General features: G+C 50.1%; 2 protein-coding genes across 2 annotated transcripts; both read right to left on the reverse strand.

Annotated features, from left to right (window-relative positions):
- Positions 1-1,395: 1,395 nt before the first annotated feature.
- On the reverse strand, positions 1,396-12,076 carry LOC132499922 (uncharacterized). Its single transcript, XM_060114585.1, is given in 11 exon segments — positions 1,396-1,679; positions 3,591-3,645; positions 3,906-4,057; positions 8,018-8,171; positions 9,276-9,614; positions 9,994-10,170; positions 10,291-10,360; positions 10,662-10,803; positions 11,027-11,156; positions 11,460-11,586; positions 11,913-12,076. Coding segments are annotated over 11 exon segments (1,794 nt in total).
- Positions 12,077-12,459: 383 nt separating this feature from the next.
- On the reverse strand, positions 12,460-24,601 carry LOC132499923 (dipeptidase 2-like). Its single transcript, XM_060114586.1, is given in 9 exon segments — positions 12,460-12,622; positions 21,591-21,880; positions 22,260-22,436; positions 22,557-22,626; positions 22,928-23,069; positions 23,293-23,422; positions 23,726-23,852; positions 24,179-24,390; positions 24,548-24,601. Coding segments are annotated over 9 exon segments (1,365 nt in total).
- Between the last annotated feature and the right edge of the window lie 62 nt (positions 24,602-24,663).

Genomic DNA, 24,663 nt, shown 5'->3' on the forward strand with positions numbered 1-24,663 from the left:
AGCCACAGGGCGGCAGTGCCCTCCCGCCCCCTGCTCACAGGCAGCTCCTGCGGGCTAAGCTGGCCTCTGCGGAGAGCCCACTCGCCTCCCATCGCGGGTTCCCTCCACCCCTGCCCCTCTTCCCACTCCCACTGCTCCGAGGGGGCGCCCTAGGTTGCTCTCCCCGGCCTTTAACCTTCCTGTCCAAGCTGTGGTGCTTCTCTCAGAGGGCCACGTTCAGCAGGAGGCCTCCCGGGAGCACACCTTGTCCCCAGCTGCCTGCAGCCGGCCCCGCACACCCTGAGGGCTGCGTGCCAGTGTCTCTGTGGCCACAAGTGCTCTGGGCTCCCGGTTTCCCGGGACTGGGCCATGGGGGCTGGTGTGGGGGAAGAGATAGTTTCTGGAAATGGGGGGGTAACCATGTGAACTCGGGATTCAGGAAGGGGCCCTCTGCGCCCGACCTTCTCTCTCCACCTACTTGACTCCCCAACCTTCATAACCATTCTCTGGGGACTTCAACCAGCGCCTGGGAACTGTCAGGAACCTCTCCCACTTCTGTCAGCCAGCCTCAGGAAAGAGCGCCCTCAGGAGTCGCTACACCTCCCCAGGGCCTGAATAGAGGGACTTTGGGGATGTGAACTGAACGACCTTCTGGGGAGAGTCAGCGACCCTTTTACTCAACAGAGCAGGAACCCAGTCAGCAGGCTATTTGAGTGGAAGGAAATGAAGTGATTTCCATGGCAGCAGAGCCCCCACCGCAGCAACCTTCCTCCCAGAGCTGCTGGCTGACCTTCTGGCCAGGATCCCTCCTACCTCAGCGTGGAAGGCCCGGCCTCGTGGAGAAGTATAGGTTCTGAGGAAAGACCTGGCACCTGGGTTCTGCTGCTACACTTGCCTTATCTCGTGGCCCTCGTGGCTCTAGCTTTCCCAGAAACCTCAAGGGCTTAAGTGCCTGTGCTTACTCAGAGGCCACACGCCATTCCCCATTTCCAGCCTCAGGCCCTCCCCGTAGCTGCCTCCTCTAGAGACCCCCTCTCCTCAACACTCTCTCTCTCTCTCTCTCTCTCTCTCTCTCTCTCTCTCTCTGGGGATGTGCCTTCTCACAGAAGCTCAACCACAGAGATGCTTTAGGGACTGTGCCCAAACTCCTTCATCCCCAGCCTCTCAAGTTTTTGCTCTGATCCCTGGCACCCCCTGGAGCTGTTCCACCTTTGGAACCTTTCCCAGGTGGCAGGAGTGCCTAGCACAGGGGTAGTGACCTAAGTCTGAGCACTGGCGACCCTAGAAATCTGTTACACACCAACATTTTATTGAGCAGTAAGGGACCCCACTGGGGACAGAAAGGGCTGGCAGTAAAGGAGCATGTGAACCTCGGGGCAGGGTGCATGCTGCCTGACTCTCCATCCTGTTCTTGCTTCAGGGAGCAGGTCCACCATGCTCCAGTCGCCGGTTTTTGGGTCTGGAGCAGCCCAGCTCTTCGTCCGAACTTTCTGAAGAGTGCTTTCGTTTGGGAGCACGTCTGGGGACTGGCTTCACTGCTTCCACCTTTGCTGGTGGGGCCAAAGGAACATCCCCGTAGGCCCGGTAGCCACCAACCAGGCAGTATGTCTCCCCATGCCAGCCCAACTGCGTTTCTCCACACCCTCGGTAGAGGACATGGTAGTGCCCGGGTGTGGGAGGACAAACGGGAGCCACTGCTGCTGCAGAGAAAACCAGAACTGATCAGTCACTTGTGCTGTGCACAGCCTCCTGCCACAATTTCCCCCTCTCATGTCTCTCCCAGTTTCTGGCTGAAGACCTTTAATCTACTTGACATCCAAAACACAGCCTTGGCCCATCACCTCTATGAGTCCCTAGAGAAGGGACACTGGCTGCAAAAGCAATCCCTAGAGCCTACGGCTGCAGCAGATGAGGAAGTCTCTTCACCGTTTCCAGGGAAAACAGTAGAACCCGAAAGAAATTGCACTCATGATCCTCTCCATCTCTCCCTTCCATAACAGAGAAAACATTTCTTGCAGTCTGTCACTTCTGAGGCTTTAATGGAAATGTCTTTCAAGTTTTGGAAAGAAATAATCTAATACAAATCTGTTAAGAACCCCTCTCACCTTGGCAACCCCTCTTGGGCCCCAGTTATACTGCCTGTTTCAACCACACTGAACTCTAGCCCTCTGGTACTTTTATCTAGATTAGAACAAGGCTAAATACTGAGGCAGAGTGATCAGGAGACTCAGAACCGGGGTCTGGGTACCAAGTCTAGGCTCACATCAACGCAGCCTCCTGGGACACCATCTCCTCAGCCCTCCAGTCTCATTAGCACTTCATCACCCCCCCCGCTTCATTCTTCCGGTCTTCCCATCAATATGGCACCACCCTGTCCCCGAGTACTCAGCAACTCAGTATGGGATGTGTCTGAGAGGACCGATAGAGATGTCTGCATGACAGCACAGAGGTGCCTGGGTTTGAAGGTGTGCTTCTAATTGTGGCCCTCTTCCTCAAACTGCTCCATTTACCGTTTGCCAACAAAAATGCACTTGTCTTTTGCTGAGAGGCCATTCAGGAAAGGGTCTGAATGGAAGCATCCTGTAGCCCAAAGGGGAAGGCTACATTATAAAGCTTAGAACCGTCCTGCACACTTGTCCAGGGATGACCTTTCACTTGTCCTCAGCAGTGAGCCCTGTGGGTCCCTGAAGTTGTCCCAGGTCACTGGTATTACTTACATGTGGGAGTGTGCTCAGTTGTACATAGTTGGCAGGCCCCACAAAAACATGTGCCAGCCAGGTGAGGTGGATTGTATCCCATACCTCCTGTGGAGGTGGCCGGTCTGGGTGTACCTGCTGCACTGCCCACCCAGGGAACAGAGCACAGGGTTGAGTATATATAGCCTATGAAGTCCGACATTGTCTCTGACAGTCAGAGAAACTTCCCTACCAGTTCTCCACCAGATGCGAATCTGTTTGGTTGTCAGTTACCATGGAATCTGTTACCATGGAATCTGTGAGAAGGCCTGTGAGGGCATCACTACCCAGTGAGGTCATATATGGAACCTGTGACTTGAGGGGCAGGCTTCAGGAGGAGGGGCAGTTTTTTGGAGGAGAACAGGGTAGAGGCAGAGGTACTCTGCCTGGCCCCTCACACCTGGGCCTCCCCACCAATGCCGTAGTCTAGTAGACACCCCAGGTGGGGCGTGCTGGTGGTCTGGCACAGCCCCAGGGGCCACAGGAGGGCAAGAGAGACCCACATTCTGTGATTGGCTTGAGAGGCAAGATTAACGTAAGAGACGAGACAGCTAGGTTGTATGGCACTTACCCTAAGAGGCAGAGATTTGTGTGGACTGGGGAATCAGGGAAGGCTCCTTTGCAGTGGGCCTGAAGGACAAGTGAGATTTGGACCCATGGGGAAGAGAGGGAAGACATTCCAGTTTGGAAGAATAAAAGCAAAGACACACTCTTCTCGACCTTGTCCTGCCCCCAATATAAATTCATCGCACCCTGAAATTTTTACAACTGAGGACTTAAAAAAACCAAGAGGTTAAGGGGCCTTCGCAGTGGTACACAGGTAGTGGAGAGGTGTTCTGCTCAATGGTTAGGTTCATGTCGGGGCTCCGGGTTTACAGCTGATAGGAATGTGAGGACAAGCTCCTGCCATTTCAAACATTTCCAAGTGATACTGAGAGAGATGTTAAAGGTGCAAAATGCGGGTGCTGAATGACCTCACAAAGTGGGAATGGTGGGCCCATTTTAACATGAAATTGAAAACAAATTCATGACAAAAGGACATAATACAAAATGACAACATAATCGCTACAGGCCCCTCTCCCCTAGAAGTAAAAGTCATTAGAATCCTCTCTCTCCACCATGAAAGGATGAGATAAAGACTCAGCAGCAGCCCCCGTGAGAAGCATGGTCAACAGTGTGAAGAGGTGTTACTAAGGCGATTCGGTCCGCCTCAGAGCAGGAAAGAGACAACTCTGCCCTTAGCCTGATCAGGCCCACAGGAAGCAAGCACATTCGGGGCAGCCTCTGATAGTGTGGCAATGAGAGAGAACCTTCTTGAGGAGGGGACTCCCCGTTGGCCGACCCTGAAAAAGCAAAGATGGGACATTCGTTTAATGGGGCTGTTGCAGAGGCGTTGTTCCCAGGAGGTAGAGACTGCTTCGACTACCATTTTAGAGGTTGGGCCACCGTGGTTGAGAAGCACAGCACCTTCTCTTCCTAAACTGCTTGAATCAGCGGGTACACGTTAGGACAGACGAAGTCAGGCCTCATTGGAGCGGACTGCCTTTGGGAGTGGTAGAATGTAAACTGTGAAGGGGAATGCTCTGGAGGAGGTTTGTCATGGCAGGTGGGCCAGCATGAGACCATTCAGATTCTCCACGGCTCCAGAGATTACTTGACTGGGAGCATCCCTGTGATGTGGCGGGGGGACTCCTACCTTAACAGGACCTGGCTGGGCATCTGGGGAAGGCGGAATAAATGGTTTATTAACTTACGAGAGCGAGAGACTCACAAAAGCACTGAAAAAGACTTGTACCTGGATTCTTGAGCCAACCCTAAGAAAACTTCTCTAGATCTGGAGTAGGGCTCGGGAGGCTGCACTTTTAAGCTTCCTGGGCAGTCCCACCACAGTGGTCCATGGATAGAGTGACCAAATTATTGTGTGTTCTCGGTTGCTTTGGGGAGTCAAAGTGGGCAATATTAAAAACTGCAGCAGGCATACGTATAAACAGGGAATAGTCAAGGCAAACAGAGGTGTATAGTTATTCTGTGCATGCATCAGGTTTGGGAAAAGCTAGCCTGGTGGTTAAAGAACACAACCCTTACGACAGACAGACCAGATTCTGTCCTACTTGCTTGTGTGATTTTGACCAAGTTCTTTTATCCTTCTGACTGTTTCTTCATATGGAAAAGAGCTATGGCTGTACATTTAGCACAATATTCTCTTTTGGCAAAAGTTGCTCTGGGTCCATTTGTGTTCTCTGCAACTGAATCCTTTCCAGTGTGCAAGCATTTTTAAGTTGTTTGGTGAAGTATTACGTTGGACTTTCAACTGTTCATTACTTTGGGCAAAGCTTATGTAGTGCTGCAGAGACTAGAACCCATGCAGAGCTAGTGAGAGGATGTTATAAGCTTATTCTGCCGGTTGATACAAAAGTTTTAACCTTTTCTCCTCTTCCTCCACCTGCCGCCAAGACATGAGAAAGAAGGCAGAGCCTGGAAATGCACACCAGGCAATACTTCTGTGTCAGTTTGCCTTTTATTCCTCTGCCAGTACTTCCCAGAGAGATTTCACCAAAAGTGCCTAAGCTTGCCATGGCCATTGTTGTGAAGAAAGTTTCTCTCTATTGCTAGTCACATCCCCTTTTCCTTCTCCTGGGGGCTTAATGGATGTTTGGGGGCAGGAACTAAAATTTAAACTAAAAGGTAAAAAACAAAAAACAAAACAAAAGAAAAAACAAGTGTTCTTTTTTTAACATCTTTATTGGAGTATAATGGCTTTACAATGGTGTGTTAGTTTCTGCTTTATACCAAAGTGAATCAGTTATACATAAGTTCCCATATCTTTCCCTCTTGCATCTCCCTCCCTCCCACCCTCCCTATCCCACCCCTCTAGGTGGTCACAAAGCACCGAGCTGATCTCTCTGTGCTATGCGGCTGCTTCCCACTAGCTATCCATTTTACGTTTGGTAGTGTATATATGTCCATGCCACTCTCTCACTTTGTCATGGCTTACCCTTCGCCCTCCCCATATCCCCAAGTCCATTCTCTAGTAGGTCTGTGTCTTTATTCCTGTCTTACCCCTAGGTTCTTCATGACATTTTTTTTCTTAAATTCCATATATATATATATATGTGTGTGTGTGTTAGCCTACGGTATTTGTCTTTCTCTTTCTGACTTACTTCACTCTGTATGACAGACTCTAGGTCCATCCACCTCATTACAAATAGCTCAATTTCGTTTCTTTTTATGGCTGAGTAATATTCCACTGTATATGTGTGCCACATCTTCTTTATCCATTCATCCGACGATGGACACTGAGGTTGTTTCCATCTCCTGGCTATTGTAAATAGAGCTGCAATGAACATTTTGGTACATGACTCCTTTTGAATTATGGTTTTCTCAGGGTATAGGCCCAGTAGTGGGATTGCTGGGTCATATGGTAGTTCTATTTGTAGTTTTTTTAAGGAACCTCCATACTGCTCTCCCTAGTGGCTGTACCAATTTACACTCCCACCAACAGTGTAGGAGCGTTCCGTTTTCTCCACATCCTCTCCAGCATTTATTGTTTGTAGATTTTTTGATGATGGCCATTCTGACCGGTGTGAGGTGATACCTCCTTGTAGTGTTGATTTGCATTTCTCTCATAACTCGTGATGTTGAGCATCTTTTCATGTGTTTGTTGGCCATCTTTGGAGAAATGTCTATTTACGTCTTCCGTCCATTGTTTCATTGGGTTGTTTTTGTGGATATTGATCTGCATGAGTTGCTTATATAGTTTACAAATTTATTTATGTTTATATTTTTTGGAGATGAATCCCTTGTCAGTTGCTTCGTTTGCAACTATTTTCTCCCATTCTGAGGGTTGTCAGAGTCCAGAGTCTTGCGTGTTCCCCCAGTATCCAACTTGGACAAGTGTACAAATAGTGGTGGTCTAAATGATGTAGAGAGATGAATAGTGGAAGTAAGTATTGAAGGTAAAATTAATCGTTCAGTAACGTCACATAATTAATTTGAAGTGTCCATGTTATATTTGGGCAGAGTTGTTCAGTTGGCAATTAGCTAAGTTTGTAAGAGACTCAGGAGAGAGAGATGTAAGTTTTAGGTCAAGATCTGTGATATATATGGTGGCTGGAATCACAAGAGTAGATGAGACCATCTATCAAGGGCAGAAGAGAGCTTCTGAGAAATACACATCTTTTGGCAGAGGGCAGAGTGAGAGTGCCCAATGAAAGAGATAAGGATGTCCAGAGGCAGGAGGAAGAAGTAGCAGGTTAAGATGCTACTGTTGTTAAGGTGAAAGATTTTTCTGAGATGACAAGTTTGATCAACAAAATCAAACATTGCTGAAAGGTGACAGAATGACCAAACAATATTCACTCAATTTAATCACAAATTAAATGTTGGTGAATGCAATTCCAGTGCAGATAAGTAAGAAGAAAAGAGCAGGGCTTCCCTGGTGGCGCAGTGGTTGGGAGTCCGCCTGCCGATGCAGGGGACATGGGTTTGTGCCCTGGTCCGGGAAGATCCCAAATGCCGCGGAGCGGCTGGGCCCGTGAGCCGTGGTGGCTGGGCCTGCGCCACCAGAGCCTGTGCTCCACAATGGGAAACAACAGTGAAAGGCCTGCATACCGCAAAAAAAAAAAAAAAGAAAAGAGCAAAATTGTGTGAGTCACGAGGTACATAAAGATAAGAAAATACAGACAATGAGAATAAATACAATTTTTGATCAACTGCACTGTGAAATTAGGAAGAGAGAAAAGGTAACTAGAGAGTTACTTGGCATCAAGCAAGAGTAATTTTTAATGGAAGGGGGGCAGCTTTTTAATGGGAGGGGGCCAAAATAAAATCTCTAAAGAGGAAAACCTTAACAATACCAATGAGGTGTGAAAATGAATGGAAGATACTGAGGAAGTGAGAATAGGTATTTATAAACTATGTCAAAAAGCTATTCTTGGACGTAAAGAGAAGAAGGTAGTTTGGGGTGTTTTTGCTTTATAGTCTGTGTTTTCTCTGTGAAATAAAAGTTTGATGGGAGGTGATGTCACCTCGAGATAGTGCTCATCAAATATCCTATGTGCTTATCTACATTTTTCGTCCTCCTTTGTAGTTCAACTGTTTTCCTTTGATTCGTTGTGGCCAGTGGCAAAGAAGCAGAATCAAGTGTATCACTTCTGAGCTGAGGTCATTAGGAGCCAGTGTCCCTCTTGTCTGGTCCTCTGCTATTGTGACATGGGAGGGCAAATAGTCCAGATGACGTGGCTGCAAGATGGATCAGGACCATGTGATCTGTAAGGGCTTTACTCAGTAGAAAAATAACGTACTCGTATTTTCCACTGAGATTCCTGTGTTCAATAGATCTGCCTGCGAGAGCTGAGAGAGCATAGCGAAGGCGGAAATGACAAAGACAGAGGGAGAGATGTTGGTAACAGATGGAAGGCGCCTGGCAGATAATATATTAAATGGTAAACAAAGCTGCTGGAGTAAGAGAGAGAGTATATAAGAGGTGAGAAGAAGGCCAACTGTATGTAGTATCTAACGCTAAGGAGTGAGGAGAGTAACAACTGAAAAATAAAAATAAAAAGAATGATCAGAAAGAAGCTAGGTGGTATGCCAACAGAAATCATAAGATTGCTATAAAACATAAAGGAAGGTAGTTTTAAAAGAAGCACCATTTAATGGAGTCAGTTGTTTCCCAAAGGCAACATGCTGTGGGAACTGAAAATAAAGCATCTGATTGGATGGCTAAACTTTTATGAACAAAAGTGGAACCATTTCAGGAAAGTCATGGGAGAAGACGCTGTGTTACAGTGGGGAGAGTAATCAATATATTGTGAGGAAAGGTGCCTTCATTTGCAAGAAATGCCAATTAAGAAGTGAAGACAGCATTTAAAGGGAAGGGATAATGTAAGAAAATTAAAAAAAAAAATTTAAGGAAACTTGAATAACTCGTAGACAAAGAGGGAGGTATTAGTGAAAGACTGAAAATCAGAGAAAGCTATCTTAAGTTGTTGTTATGGACTGAATTGTGTCCCCCGAAAAATTGTATGTTGGAGCCCCTCCTAATTTGACTGTAGAAGATAGGAGATAGGTCCTTTAGGGAGGTAACTGAAGTTAACTGAAGTCATAAGGGTGAGGTAATAATCTGACAGGGACTGATGGTGTCCTTATAAGAAGGGGAATAGATTCCAGAGATCTCTCTCCCTCTGCTCGTAGAGGAAAGGCCGTGTGAGGACACTGCAAGAAGACAGCCGTCAGCAAGCCAGGAAGATTATTCTCACCAGAAACCAATTCTTATGGTATTCAATGCCTTAATCTTGGACTTCCACCCTCCAGAACTGTGAGAAAATAAATTTCTGCTGTTTAAGTCATTCAGTCTATAGTATTTCACTCTAACAGCCCAACCAGACTAATACAGACCTTTATGTACACTGCAATATACAGAAGCTAAACAATGATTGTGAGCCTGAGATTACATCTTGAACAGAAGTGTAATGACGCTTGTGGTACTCACAACGTCACGAATTTTGTCAGAAAGATGTGAAAAAAAGTCAGTCAACCAACGGTTCTGATAGTGGATACCTTCTTTATGTGTTTGACATAAAGCAGTGTCTGACAGCCTCCCTGATACCCATCCGTATCGCAGTTTTGATTCTGTGGCTCCAGTTCCACGTGGCACCAAGGTGCTGTGTACTGTCCATTCTTGGGTTTTTGGGTGCTGTACCTATTGCCAGTAGGTGGGTCAAACCACTGGGGCTCTTCTGAAATCCTCCCTAAATTTGGACCCAGCTTCAGCTCCAAATCCGAGTTTTCAGAGAGCCCAGGGTGAGGCTCACCTGCCACAGTAGACACGTTGGCTAACGGGTTGCACTGCAGCACCCACTCGGACAAGGGCACCATCAGGATGCCACCGTTCTTCTTCTGCAGGGGCGGACCCGTGGACAGTCAGCTTGGCCCCCAGCACAGCCAGCTGCCTGTTCACTCTCTCGGCCCCTGTGAGGAAGGTGTTCATCCCTGGCTTTGAGGTCAGAGTCATCTCCTCTCTGGGTTTGTGTGAATGGAGGAGCCGCAGCCCTGGCCTGGGTGGTGTGTTGGCCCTGGGTTTCCGGGTTTGGAGGAGTATCTTACCACCTAGACCCCCACCTAGGGCTGGAGAGTTCAGGGGCTGTGGACCGTGGGTTTTGGGGGCAGAAGATATTTAACCTGGCGTTTGAGGAAATGGAGAGAGAAGAGGCTCAGGTTCAAGGGCTCCTGGTTTGAATCTCTTGCTTTAGGTTTGAGGGCCAGGGCAGTCTCTCACCAGAAGCTGCAGGATATCATCAGGAACATTGCGAGTGTTCTTGCACATACCCCGGGCAGCTGAGTGGGAGAAGATGACAGGTGCCTGTGACACTTGTAGGGCTCGCCGTGCCACAGCATCCGAGACATGGGCCAAGTCCACCATCGTGCCCAGGCGGTTCATTTCTGCCACCACCTTCTGCAGGGACAGGATGGGGAGAGGGCATGAGGGCTGCATTTATCTTGTGTGTATTTATCTGTAGGGAACAGGCGGGGCTGTACATTCATGTGGGGCAGGGTACGGAAGCCGGGTCCTTACCTCGCCAAAGCCGGTGAGCCGACTGACATTGCTGTAGAAGGGGTGGATACCCTTTGCTGAGCTCTGTGCCCTGCAGGATGGCCAGGAGGCAGTCTGACTGGTGGCCATGACTTGGCTACAAGAGCGTAGAAAGAGGTTCTGTCGAACCGTCTACACCTGCAACTCCCTGATGCAAGAGGAGGGACCCAAACTGGGCTGTGCCTGGCAGTAGGAGGGCCCTTCTGGGGATTCAGTCTTGTTCTGCAAACCTCCATTCCCCTCCCAACCCCAGGTTCAGGGCTGGATCCCAGGGGTAAACTTGCTTTGGGCCCCAGCGTGATCTTGGGCAGATCCCTGCCTCACTGGGCCCTTACCATCTGCACTGTGCTCACCAGGGCGTGTTGCAGGTGTGGGTGAGTGTCACGTAGCGCACACCCAGCGCATAGAAGGTACGCAAGATGGAGAGGCCCCTGTCCAGTGAGTGGCCGCCCTCCACACCAATGAGGCTAGCCAACTTCCAGGTATTGTTGAGAGCTGGGGGCAGGTAGGTCAGATGATCATTTTCAGAGGCAGGGGTAGCTAACTGAAGTCCCTAACACCTACCACCACCAGTCACTTTACCATTTTGTTTTGTTTTTTTGGCCGTGCCGCGCAGCATGAGGGCTCTTAGTTCCCCCACTGGGGATCAAACCCGAGGCCCCTGCAGTGGAAGCGTGGAGTCTTCACCTCTGGACTACCAGGGAAGTCCCCCGTCTACCTTTAACTGAGGTCACAAGCTCCAGCTCAGAATAGGAGGCACATGTGAGGCAGATGAGGTGAAGTTGCTCCAGGGTGAGGCGCACAGCATCGCGTTCGTGGGTCCGGCATGGGATGTAGGCTCACCAGAACTGAGGGAAGGCAAGGGCTTAGTTTGGGCTTTGGAGCTCCTTGGGCTTCTCATCGCCTCCTCAGCTGGCACAACACTCAGTGTGCCCAGAAGTCACATGTAATGCGTTGCTTTTTCTGTGGTACTTGGATGCCCATCAGGTTGGCTCACTGTGACCCCTGTTCCCCCAGCATCCATGGCATGGCACTTTCTAGGTCACTATGGTAACTTAGTTCCAATGTGACTAACCTGTGGTCTCTGAGGCCCCCAAACTGCCCCACATTCCCCAGCAGCCATGGTGGCACCTTGTGTGTCCCTTTGGTACCTGGGCACCCACGAGATCATTTTTCAGCCTGTCCACGCTGGTCTGGCCATGGCAGAAATTGCGCAGATTAACATCCTGTATCCCGTGGTGGTAAAACTGCCTCAGGACCAGGGGCATGTCGTTGTGGCTGGAGGGAGGTCAAGGCAAATAGGTGGGCTCCTTAGGTCTTGGGATGAGGCAGGACACATTGCCTGGCCTGGGCCAGCCTGTGGGTCCCCCACCTCCCACTGTCACACAGACCAAACTAGGAGCAGCTGAGGCCTGGGCTGAGGGGTTCCCACCAGGGAGGGGATGACAGAGAAGGGGAAGGGCATCCATAGATGATGGAGAGGACATCCAGGGGTGGTGTGAGGGAACCTCCCCACTAGCTCTGCATGCTCCGGACCTCCTGCCCTGCCCGGGGCCGGGCTAGGCCCCCAGCGGCCCCCAGCAGCCTGCACACACTGCAGCCACCCGTCCACAAGCAGGAAGTCCCGCATCAGGGCCCGCGTGCGCTCCCGCGGACTTGGGGTGCTGGAGGTGCCCGGCGTGGTCTTCACGGGTAACCGGACGCAGCAGCAGACCCAGCAGGAGCAGCAGACACAGCAGAGGCCGCTGGCTGAGTGCGCGGGGACCATCGAGGCGGGCCGAGGCGGGTCTGAGAGGGGCGGGCAGTGGGGTTCTGCCTGTCGACACAGGGCACCCAGCGGCGCGGCCTCGCGAGGGGGGCGGTTTGAGGGAGGGGATACAGAGTCACAGGACCCTGCGACCCGTGCGCAGAGAGCCGCGATCCGGGAAGCCCAGCAGCCACAGGGCGGCAGTGCCCTCCCGCCCCCTGCTCACAGGCAGCTCCTGCGGGCTAAGCTGGCCTCTGCGGAGAGCCCACTCGCCTCCCATCGCGGGTTCCCTCCACCCCTGCCCCTCTTCCCACTCCCACTGCTCCGAGGGGGCGCCCTAGGTTGCTCTCCCCGGCCTTTAACCTTCCTGTCCAAGCTGTGGTGCTTCTCTCAGAGGGCCACGTTCAGCAGGAGGCCTCCCGGGAGCACACCTTGTCCCCAGCTGCCTGCAGCCGGCCCCGCACACCCTGAGGGCTGCGTGCCAGTGTCTCTGTGGCCACAAGTGCTCTGGGCTCCCGGTTTCCCGGGACTGGGCCATGGGGGCTGGTGTGGGGGAAGAGATAGTTTCTGGAAATGGGGGGGTAACCATGTGAACTCGGGATTCAGGAAGGGGCCCTCTGCGCCCGACCTTCTCTCTCCACCTACTTGACTCCCCAACCTTCATAACCATTCTCTGGGGACTTCAACCAGCGCCTGGGAACTGTCAGGAACCTCTCCCACTTCTGTCAGCCAGCCTCAGGAAAGAGCGCCCTCAGGAGTCGCTACACCTCCCCAGGGCCTGAATAGAGGGACTTTGGGGATGTGAACTGAACGACCTTCTGGGGAGAGTCAGCGACCCTTTTACTCAACAGAGCAGGAACCCAGTCAGCAGGCTATTTGAGTGGAAGGAAATGAAGTGATTTCCATGGCAGCAGAGCCCCCACCGCAGCAACCTTCCTCCCAGAGCTGCTGGCTGACCTTCTGGCCAGGATCCCTCCTACCTCAGCGTGGAAGGCCCGGCCTCGTGGAGAAGTATAGGTTCTGAGGAAAGACCTGGCACCTGGGTTCTGCTGCTACACTTGCCTTATCTCGTGGCCCTCGTGGCTCTAGCTTTCCCAGAAACCTCAAGGGCTTAAGTGCCTGTGCTTACTCAGAGGCCACACGCCATTCCCCATTTCCAGCCTCAGGCCCTCCCCGTAGCTGCCTCCTCTAGAGACCCCCTCTCCTCAACACTCTCTCTCTCTCTCTCTCTCTCTCTCTCTCTCTCTCTCTCTCTCTGGGGATGTGCCTTCTCACAGAAGCTCAACCACAGAGATGCTTTAGGGACTGTGCCCAAACTCATTCATCCCCAGCCTCTCAAGTTTTTGCTCTGATCCCTGGCACCCCCTGGAGCTGTCCCACCTTTGGAACCTTTCCCAGGTGGCAGGAGTGCCTAGCACAGGGGTAGTGACCTAAGTCTGAGCACTGGCGACCCTAGAAATCTGTTACACACCAACATTTTATTGAGCAGTAAGGGACCCCACTGGGGACAGAAAGGGCTGGCAGTAAAGGAGCATGTGAACCTCGGGGCAGGGTGCATGCTGCCTGACTCTCCATCCTGTTCTTGCTTCAGGGAGCAGGTCCACCATGCTCCAGTCGCCGGTTTTTGGGTCTGGAGCAGCCCAGCTCTTCGTCCGAACTTTCTGAAGAGTGCTTTCGTTTGGGAGCACGTCTGGGGACTGGCTTCACTGCTTCCACCTTTGCTGGTGGGGCCAAAGGAACATCCCCGTAGGCCCGGTAGCCACCAACCAGGCAGTATGTCTCCCCATGCCAGCCCAACTGCGTTTCTCCACACCCTCGGTAGAGGACATGGTAGTGCCCGGGTGTGGGAGGACAAACGGGAGCCACTGCTGCTGCAGAGAAAACCAGAACTGATCAGTCACTTGTGCTGTGCACAGCCTCCTGCCACAATTTCCCCCTCTCATGTCTCTCCCAGTTTCTGGCTGAAGACCTTTAATCTACTTGACATCCAAAACACAGCCTTGGCCCATCACCTCTATGAGTCCCTAGAGAAGGGACACTGGCTGCAAAAGCAATCCCTAGAGCCTATGGCTGCAGCAGATGAGGAAGTCTCTTCACCGTTTCCAGGGAAAACAGTAGAACCCGAAAGAAATTGCACTCATGATCCTCTCCATCTCTCCCTTCCATAACAGAGAAAACATTTCTTGCAGTCTGTCACTTCTGAGGCTTTAATGGAAATGTCTTTCAAGTTTTGGAAAGAAATAATCTAATACAAATCTGTTAAGAACCCCTCTCACCTTGGCAACCCCTCTTGGGCCCCAGTTATACTGCCTGTTTCAACCACACTGAACTCTAGCCCTCTGGTACTTTTATCTAGATTAGAACAAGGCTAAATACTGAGGCAGAGTGATCAGGAGACTCAGAACCGGGGTCTGGGTACCAAGTCTAGGCTCACATCAACGCAGCCTCCTGGGACACCATCTCCTCAGCCCTCCAGTCTCATTAGCACTTCATCACCCCCCCGCCTTCATTCTTCCGGTCTTCCCATCAATATGGCACCACCCTGTCCCCGAGTACTCAGCAACTCAGTATGGGATGTGTCTGAGAGGACCGATAGAGATGTCTGCATGACAGCACAGAGGTGCCTGGGTTTGAAGGTGTGCTTCTAATTGTGGCCCTCTTCCTCAAACTGCTCCATTTACCGTTTGCCAACAAAAATGCACTTGTCTTTTGCTGAGAGGCCATTCAGGAAAGGGTCTGAATGGAAGCATCCTGTAGCCCAAAGGGGAAGGCTACATTATAAAGCTTAGAACCGTCCTGCACACTTGTCCAGGGATGACCTTTCACTTGTCCTCAGCAGTGAGCCCTGTGGGTCCCTGAAGGTGTCCCAGGTCACTGGTATTACTTACATGTGGGAGTGTGCTCAGTTGTACATAGTTGGCAGGCCCCACAAAAACATGTGCCAGCCAGGTGAGGTGGATTGTATCCCATACCTCCTGTGGAGGTGGCCGGTCTGGGTGTACCTGCTGCACTGCCCACCCAGGGAACAGAGCACAGGGTTGAGTATATATAGCCTATGAAGTCCGACATTGTCTCTGACAGTCAGAGAAACTTCCCTACCAGTTCTCCACCAGATGCGAATCTGTTTGGTTGTCAGTTACCATGGAATCTGTTACCATGGAATCTGTGAGAAGGCCTGTGAGGGCATCACTACCCAGTGAGGTCATATATGGAACCTGTGACTTGAGGGGCAGGCTTCAGGAGGAGGGGCAGTTTTTTGGAGGAGAACAGGGTAGAGGCAGAGGTACTCTGCCTGGCCCCTCACACCTGGGCCTCCCCACCAATGCCGTAGTCTAGTAGACACCCCAGGTGGGGCGTGCTGGTGGTCTGGCACAGCCCCAGGGGCCACAGGAGGGCAAGAGAGACCCACATTCTGTGATTGGCTTGAGAGGCAAGATTAACGTAAGAGACGAGACAGCTAGGTTGTATGGCACTTACCCTAAGAGGCAGAGATTTGTGTGGACTGGGGAATCAGGGAAGGCTCCTTTGCAGTGGGCCTGAAGGACAAGTGAGATTTGGACCCATGGGGAAGAGAGGGAAGACATTCCAGTTTGGAAGAATAAAAGCAAAGACACACTCTTCTCGACCTTGTCCTGCCCCCAATATAAATTCATCGCACCCTGAAATTTTTACAACTGAGGACTTAAAAAAACCAAGAGGTTAAGGGGCCTTCGCAGTGGTACACAGGTAGTGGAGAGGCGTTCTGCTCAATGGTTAGGTTCATGTCGGGGCTCCGGGTTTACAGCTGATAGGAATGTGAGGACAAGCTCCTGCCATTTCAAACATTTCCAAGTGATACTGAGAGAGATGTTAAAGGTGCAAAATGCGGGTGCTGAATGACCTCACAAAGTGGGAATGGTGGGCCCATTTTAACATGAAATTGAAAACAAATTCATGACAAAAGGACATAACACAAAATGACAACATAATCGCTACAGGCCCCTCTCCCCTAGAAGTAAAAGTCATTAGAATCCTCTCTCTCCACCATGAAAGGATGAGATAAAGACTCAGCAGCAGCCCCCGTGAGAAACATGGTCAACAGTGTGAAGAGGTGTTACTAAGGCGATTCGGTCCGCCTCAGAGCAGGAAAGAGACAACTCTGCCCTTAGCCTGATCAGGCCCACAGGAAGCAAGCACATTCGGGGCAGCCTCTGATAGTGTGGCAATGAGAGAGAACCTTCTTGAGGAGGGGACTCCCCGTTGGCCGACCCTGAAAAAGCAAAGATGGGACATTCGTTTAATGGGGCTGTTGCAGAGGCGTTGTTCCCAGGAGGTAGAGACTGCTTCGACTACCATTTTAGAGGTTGGGCCACCGTGGTTGAGAAGCACAGCACCTTCTCTTCCTAAACTGCTTGAATCAGCGGGTACACGTTAGGACAGACGAAGTCAGGCCTCATTGGAGCGGACTGCCTTTGGGAGTGGTAGAATGTAAACTGTGAAGGGGAATGCTCTGGAGGAGGTTTGTCATGGCAGGTGGGCCAGCATGAGACCATTCAGATTCTCCACGGCTCCAGAGATTACTTGACTGGGAGCATCCCTGTGATGTGGCGGGGGGACTCCTACCTTAACAGGACCTGGCTGGGCATCTGGGGAAGGCGGAATAAATGGTTTATTAACTTACGAGAGCGAGAGACTCACAAAAGCACTGAAAAAGACTTGTACCTGGATTCTTGAGCCAACCCTAAGAAAACTTCTCTAGATCTGGAGTAGGGCTCGGGAGGCTGCACTTTTAAGCTTCCTGGGCAGTCCCACCACAGTGGTCCATGGATAGAGTGACCAAATTATTGTGTGTTCTCGGTTGCTTTGGGGAGTCAAAGTGGGCAATATTAAAAACTGCAGCAGGCATACGTATAAACAGGGAATAGTCAAGGCAAACAGAGGTGTATAGTTATTCTGTGCATGCATCAGGTTTGGGAAAAGCTAGCCTGGTGGTTAAAGAACACAACCCTTACGACAGACAGACCAGATTCTGTCCTACTTGCTTGTGTGATTTTGACCAAGTTCTTTTATCCTTCTGACTGTTTCTTCATATGGAAAAGAGCTATGGCTGTACATTTAGCACAATATTCTCTTTTGGCAAAAGTTGCTCTGGGTCCATTTGTGTTCTCTGCAACTGAATCCTTTCCAGTGTGCAAGCATTTTTAAGTTGTTTGGTGAAGTATTACGTTGGACTTTCAACTGTTCATTACTTTGGGCAAAGCTTATGTAGTGCTGCAGAGACTAGAACCCATGCAGAGCTAGTGAGAGGATGTTATAAGCTTATTCTGCCGGTTGATACAAAAGTTTTAACCTTTTCTCCTCTTCCTCCACCTGCCGCCAAGACATGAGAAAGAAGGCAGAGCCTGGAAATGCACACCAGGCAATACTTCTGTGTCAGTTTGCCTTTTATTCCTCTGCCAGTACTTCCCAGAGAGATTTCACCAAAAGTGCCTAAGCTTGCCATGGCCATTGTTGTGAAGAAAGTTTCTCTCTATTGCTAGTCACATCCCCTTTTCCTTCTCCTGGGGGCTTAATGGATGTTTGGGGGCAGGAACTAAAATTTAAACTAAAAGGTAAAAAACAAAAAACAAAACAAAAGAAAAAACAAGTGTTCTTTTTTTAACATCTTTATTGGAGTATAATGGCTTTACAATGGTGTGTTAGTTTCTGCTTTATACCAAAGTGAATCAGTTATACATAAGTTCCCATATCTTTCCCTCTTGCATCTCCCTCCCTCCCACCCTCCCTATCCCACCCCTCTAGGTGGTCACAAAGCACCGAGCTGATCTCTCTGTGCTATGCGGCTGCTTCCCACTAGCTATCCATTTTACGTTTGGTAGTGTATATATGTCCATGCCACTCTCTCACTTTGTCATGGCTTACCCTTCGCCCTCCCCATATCCCCAAGTCCATTCTCTAGTAGGTCTGTGTCTTTATTCCTGTCTTACCCCTAGGTTCTTCATGACATTTTTTTTCTTAAATTCCATATATATATATATATATATATATATGTGTGTGTGTGTTAGCCTACGGTATTTGTCTTTCTCTTTCTGACTTCCTTCACTCTGTATGACAGACTCTAGGTCCATCCACCTCATTACAAATAGCTCAGTTTCGTTTCTTTTTATGGCTGAGTAATATTCCACTGTATATGTGTGCCACATCTTCTTTATCCATTCATCCGACGATGGACACTGAGGTTGTTTCCATCTCCTGGCTATTGTAAATAGAGCTGCAATGAACATTTTGGTACATGACTCCTTTTGAATTATGGTTTTCTCAGGGTATAGGCCCAGTAGTGGGATTGCTGGGTCATATGGTAGTTCTATTTGTAGTTTTTTTAAGGAACCTCCATACTGCTCTCCCTAGTGGCTGTACCAATTTACACTCCCACCAACAGTGTAGGAGCATTCCGTTTTCTCCACATCCTCTCCAGCATTTATTGTTTGTAGATTTTTTGATGATGGCCATTCTGACCGGTGTGAGGTGATACCTCCTTGTAGTGTTGATTTGCATTTCTCTCATAACTCGTGATGTTGAGCATCTTTTCATGTGTTTGTTGGCCATCTTTGGAGAAATGTCTATTTACGTCTTCCGTCCATTGTTTCATTGGGTTGTTTTTGTGGATATTGATCTGCATGAGTTGCTTATATAGTTTACAAATTTATTTATGTTTATATTTTTTGGAGATGAATCCCTTGTCAGTTGCTTCGTTTGCAACTATTTTCTCCCATTCTGAGGGTTGTCAGAGTCCAGAGTCTTGCGTGTTCCCCCAGTATCCAACTTGGACAAGTGTACAAATAGTGGTGGTCTAAATGATGTAGAGAGATGAATAGTGGAAGTAAGTATTGAAGGTAAAATTAATCGTTCAGTAACGTCACATAATTAATTTGAAGTGTCCATGTTATATTTGGGCAGAGTTGTTCAGTTGGCAATTAGCTAAGTTTGTAAGAGACTCAGGAGAGAGAGATGTAAGTTTTAGGTCAAGATCTGTGATATATATGGTGGCTGGAATCACAAGAGTAGATGAGACCATCTATCAAGGGCAGAAGAGAGCTTCTGAGAAATACACATCTTTTGGCAGAGGGCAGAGTGAGAGTGCCCAATGAAAGAGATAAGGATGTCCAGAGGCAGGAGGAAGAAGTAGCAGGTTAAGATGCTACTGTTGTTAAGGTGAAAGATTTTTCTGAGATGACAAGTTTGATCAACAAAATCAAACATTGCTGAAAGGTGACAGAATGACCAAACAATATTCACTCAATTTAATCACAAATTAAATGTTGGTGAATGCAATTCCAGTGCAGATAAGTAAGAAGAAAAGAGCAGGGCTTCCCTGGTGGCGCAGTGGTTGGGAGTCCGCCTGCCGATGCAGGGGACATGGGTTTGTGCCCTGGTCCGGGAAGATCCCAAATGCCGCGGAGCGGCTGGGCCCGTGAGCCGTGGTGGCTGGGCCTGCGCCACCGGAGCCTGTGCTCCACAATGGGAAACAACAGTGAAAGGCCTGCATACCGCAAAAAAAAAAAAAAAGAAAGAAAAAGAAAAGAGCAAAATTGTGTGAGTCACGAGGTACATAAAGATAAGAAAATACAGACAATGAGAATAAATACAATTTTTGATCAACTGCACTGTGAAATTAGGAAGAGAGAAAAGGTAACTAGAGAATTACTTGGCATCAAGCAAGAGTAATTTTTAATGGAAGGGGGGCAGCTTTTTAATGGGAGGGGGCCAAAATAAAATCTCTAAAGAGGAAAACCTTAACAATACCAATGAGGTGTGAAAATGAATGGAAGATACTGAGGAAGTGAGAATAGGTATTTATAAACTATGTCAAAAAGCTATTCTTGGACGTAAAGAGAAGAAGGTAGTTTGGGGTGTTTTTGCTTTATAGTCTGTGTTTTCTCTGTGAAATAAAAGTTTGATGGGAGGTGATGTCACCTCGAGATAGTGCTCATCAAATATCCTATGTGCTTATCTACATTTTTCGTCCTCCTTTGTAGTTCAACTGTTTTCCTTTGATTCGTTGTGGCCAGTGGCAAAGAAGCAGAATCAAGTGTATCACTTCTGAGCTGAGGTCATTAGGAGCCAGTGTCCCTCTTGTCTGGTCCTCTGCTATTGTGACATGGGAGGGCAAATAGTCCAGATGACGTGGCTGCAAGATGGATCAGGACCATGTGATCTGTAAGGGCTTTACTCAGTAGAAAAATAACGTACTCGTATTTTCCACTGAGATTCCTGTGTTCAATAGATCTGCCTGCGAGAGCTGAGAGAGCATAGCGAAGGCTGAAATGACAAAGACAGAGGGAGAGATGTTGGTAACAGATGGAAGGCGCCTGGCAGATAATATATTAAATGGTAAACAAAGCTGCTGGAGTAAGAGAGAGAGTATATAAGAGGTGAGAAGAAGGCCAACTGTATGTAGTATCTAACGCTAAGGAGTGAGGAGAGTAACAACTGAAAAATAAAAATAAAAAGAATGATCAGAAAGAAGCTAGGTGGTATGCCAACAGAAATCATAAGATTGCTATAAAACATAAAGGAAGGTAGTTTTAAAAGAAGCACCATTTAATGGAGTCAGTTGTTTCCCAAAGGCAACATGCTATGGGAACTGAAAATAAAGCATCTGATTGGATGGCTAAACTTTTATGAGCAAAAGTGGAACCATTTCGGGAAAGTCATGGGAGAAGACGCTGTGTTACAGTGGGGAGAGTAATCAATATATTGTGAGGAAAGGTGCCTTCATTTGCAAGAAATGCCAATTAAGAAGTGAAGACAGCATTTAAAGGGAAGGGATAATGTAAGAAAATTAAAAAAAAAATTTAAGGAAACTTGAATAACTCGTAGACAAAGAGGGAGGTATTAGTGAAAGACTGAAAATCAGAGAAAGCTATCTTAAGTTGTTGTTATGGACTGAATTGTGTCCCCCGAAAAATTGTATGTTGAAGCCCCTCCTAATTTGACTGTAGAAGATAGGAGATAGGTCCTTTAGGGAGGTAACTGAAGTTAACTGAAGTCATAAGGGTGAGGTAATAATCTGACAGGGACTGATGGTGTCCTTATAAGAAGGGGAATAGATTCCAGAGATCTCTCTCCCTCTGCTCGTAGAGGAAAGGCCGTGTGAGGACACTGCAAGAAGACAGCCGTCAGCAAGCCAGGAAGATTATTCTCACCAGAAACCAATTCTTATGGTATTCAATGCCTTAATCTTGGACTTCCACCCTCCAGAACTGTGAGAAAATAAATTTCTGCTGTTTAAGTCATTCAGTCTATAGTATTTCACTCTAACAGCCCAACCAGACTAATACAGACCTTTATGTACACTGCAGTATACAGAAGCTAAACAATGATTGTGAGCCTGAGATTACATCTTGAACAGAAGTGTAATGACGCTTGTGGTACTCACAACGTCACGAATTTTGTCAGAAAGATGTGAAAAAAAGTCAGTCAACCAACGGTTCTGATAGTGGATACCTTCTTTATGTGTTTGACATAAAGCAGTGTCTGACAGCCTCCCTGATACCCATCCGTATCGCAGTTTTGATTCTGTGGCTCCAGTTCCACGTGGCACCAAGGTGCTGTGTACTGTCCATTCTTGGGTTTTTGGGTGCTGTACCTATTGCCAGTAGGTGGGTCAAACCACTGGGGCTCTTCTGAAATCCTCCCTAAATTTGGACCCAGCTTCAGCTCCAAATCCGAGTTTTCAGAGAGCCCAGGGTGAGGCTCACCTGCCACAGTAGACACGTTGGCTAACGGGTTGCACTGCAGCACCCACTCGGACAAGGGCACCATCAGGATGCCACCGTTCTTCTTCTGCAGGGGCGGACCCGTGGACAGTCAGCTTGGCCCCCAGCACAGCCAGCTGCCTGTTCACTCTCTCGGCCCCTGTGAGGAAGGTGTTCATCCCTGGCTTTGAGGTCAGAGTCATCTCCTCTCTGGGTTTGTGTGAATGGAGGAGCCGCAGCCCTGGCCTGGGTGGTGTGTTGGCCCTGGGTTTCCGGGTTTGGAGGAGTATCTTACCACCTAGACCCCCACCTAGGGCTGAAGAGTTCAGGGGCTGTGGACCGTGGGTTTTGGGGGCAGAAGATATTTAACCTGGCGTTTGAGGAAATGGAGAGAGAAGAGGCTCAGGTTCAAGGGCTCCTGGTTTGAATCTCTTGCTTTAGGTTTGAGGGCCAGGGCAGTCTCTCACCAGAAGCTGCAGGATATCATCAGGAACATTGCGAGTGTTCTTGCACATACCCCGGGCAGCTGAGTGGGAGAAGATGACAGGTGCCTGTGACACTTGTAGGGCTCGCCGTGCCACAGCATCCGAGACATGGGCCAAGTCCACCATCGTGCCCAGGCGGTTCATTTCTGCCACCACCTTCTGCAGGGACAGGATGGGGAGAGGGCATGAGGGCTGCATTTATCTTGTGTGTATTTATCTGTAGGGAACAGGCGGGGCTGTACATTCATGTGGGGCAGGGTACGGAAGCCGGGTCCTTACCTCGCCAAAGCCGGTGAGCCGACTGACATTGCTGTAGAAGGGGTGGATACCCTTTGCTGAGCTCTGTGCCCTGCAGGATGGCCAGGAGGCAGTCTGACTGGTGGCCATGACTTGGCTACAAGAGCGTAGAAAGAGGTTCTGTCGAACCGTCTACACCTGCAACTCCCTGATGCAAGAGGAGGGACCCAAACTGGGCTGTGCCTGGCAGTAGGAGGGCCCTTCTGGGGATTCAGTCTTGTTCTGCAAACCTCCATTCCCCTCCCAACCCCAGGTTCAGGGCTGGATCCCAGGGGTAAACTTGCTTTGGGCCCCAGCGTGATCTTGGGCAGATCCCTGCCTCACTGGGCCCTTACCATCTGCACTGTGCTCACCAGGGCGTGTTGCAGGTGTGGGTGAGTGTCACGTAGCGCACACCCAGCGCATAGAAGGTACGCAAGATGGAGAGGCTCCTGTCCAGTGAGTGGCCGCCCTCCACACCAATGAGGCTAGCCAACTTCCAGGTATTGTTGAGAGCTGGGGGCAGGTAGGTCAGATGATCATTTTCAGAGGCAGGGGTAGCTAACTGAAGTCCCTAACACCTACCACCACCAGTCACTTTACCATTTTGTTTTGTTTTTTTGGCCGTGCCGCGCAGCATGAGGGCTCTTAGTTCCCCCACTGGGGATCAAACCCGAGGCCCCTGCAGTGGAAGCGTGGAGTCTTCACCTCTGGACTACCAGGGAAGTCCCCCGTCTACCTTTAACTGAGGTCACAAGCTCCAGCTCAGAATAGGAGGCACATGTGAGGCAGATGAGGTGAAGTTGCTCCAGGGTGAGGCGCACAGCATCGCGTTCGTGGGTCCGGCATGGGATGTAGGCTCACCAGAACTGAGGGAAGGCAAGGGCTTAGTTTGGGCTTTGGAGCTCCTTGGGCTTCTCATCGCCTCCTCAGCTGGCACAACACTCAGTGTGCCCAGAAGTCACATGTAATGCGTTGCTTTTTCTGTGGTACTTGGATGCCCATCAGGTTGGCTCACTGTGACCCCTGTTCCCCCAGCATCCATGGCATGGCACTTTCTAGGTCACTATGGTAACTTAGTTCCAATGTGACTAACCTGTGGTCTCTGAGGCCCCCAAACTGCCCCACATTCCCCAGCAGCCATGGTGGCACCTTGTGTGTCCCTTTGGTACCTGGGCACCCACGAGATCATTTTTCAGCCTGTCCACGCTGGTCTGGCCATGGCAGAAATTGCGCAGATTAACATCCTGTATCCCGTGGTGGTAAAACTGCCTCAGGACCAGGGGCATGTCGTTGTGGCTGGAGGGAGGTCAAGGCAAATAGGTGGGCTCCTTAGGTCTTGGGATGAGGCAGGACACATTGCCTGGCCTGGGCCAGCCTGTGGGTCCCCCACCTCCCACTGTCACACAGACCAAACTAGGAGCAGCTGAGGCCTGGGCTGAGGGGTTCCCACCAGGGAGGGGATGACAGAGGAGGGGAAGGGCATCCATAGATGATGGAGAGGACATCCAGGGGTGGTGTGAGGGAACCTCCCCACTAGCTCTGCATGCTCCGGACCTCCTGCCCTGCCCGGGGCCGGGCTAGGCCCCCAGCGGCCCCCAGCAGCCTGCACACACTGCAGCCACCCGTCCACAAGCAGGAAGTCCCGCATCAGGGCCCGCGTGCGCTCCCGCGGACTTGGGGTGCTGGAGGTGCCCGGCGTGGTCTTCACGGGTAACCGGACGCAGCAGCAGACCCAGCAGGAGCAGCAGACACAGCAGAGGCCGCTGGCTGAGTGTGCGGGGACCATCGAGGCGGGCCGAGGCGGGTCTGAGAGGGGCGGGCAGTGGGGTTCTGCCTGTCGACACAGGGCACCCAGCGGCGCGGCCTCGCGAGGGGGGCGGTTTGAGGGAGGGGATACAGAGTCACAGGACCCTGCGACCCGTGCGCAGAGAGCCGCGATCCGGGAAGCCCAGCAGCCACAGGGCGGCAGTGCCCTCCCGCCCCCTGCTCACAGGCAGCTCCTGCGGGCTAAGCTGGCCTCTGCGGAGAGCCCACTCGCCTCCCATCGCGGGTTCCCTCCACCCCTGCCCCTCTTCCCACTCCCACTGCTCCGAGGGGGCGCCCTAGG

Source organism: Mesoplodon densirostris, chromosome 12 (genome assembly GCF_025265405.1).
Source record: "Mesoplodon densirostris isolate mMesDen1 chromosome 12, mMesDen1 primary haplotype, whole genome shotgun sequence".
Classification (NCBI taxonomy): Eukaryota; Metazoa; Chordata; class Mammalia; order Artiodactyla; family Ziphiidae; genus Mesoplodon; species Mesoplodon densirostris.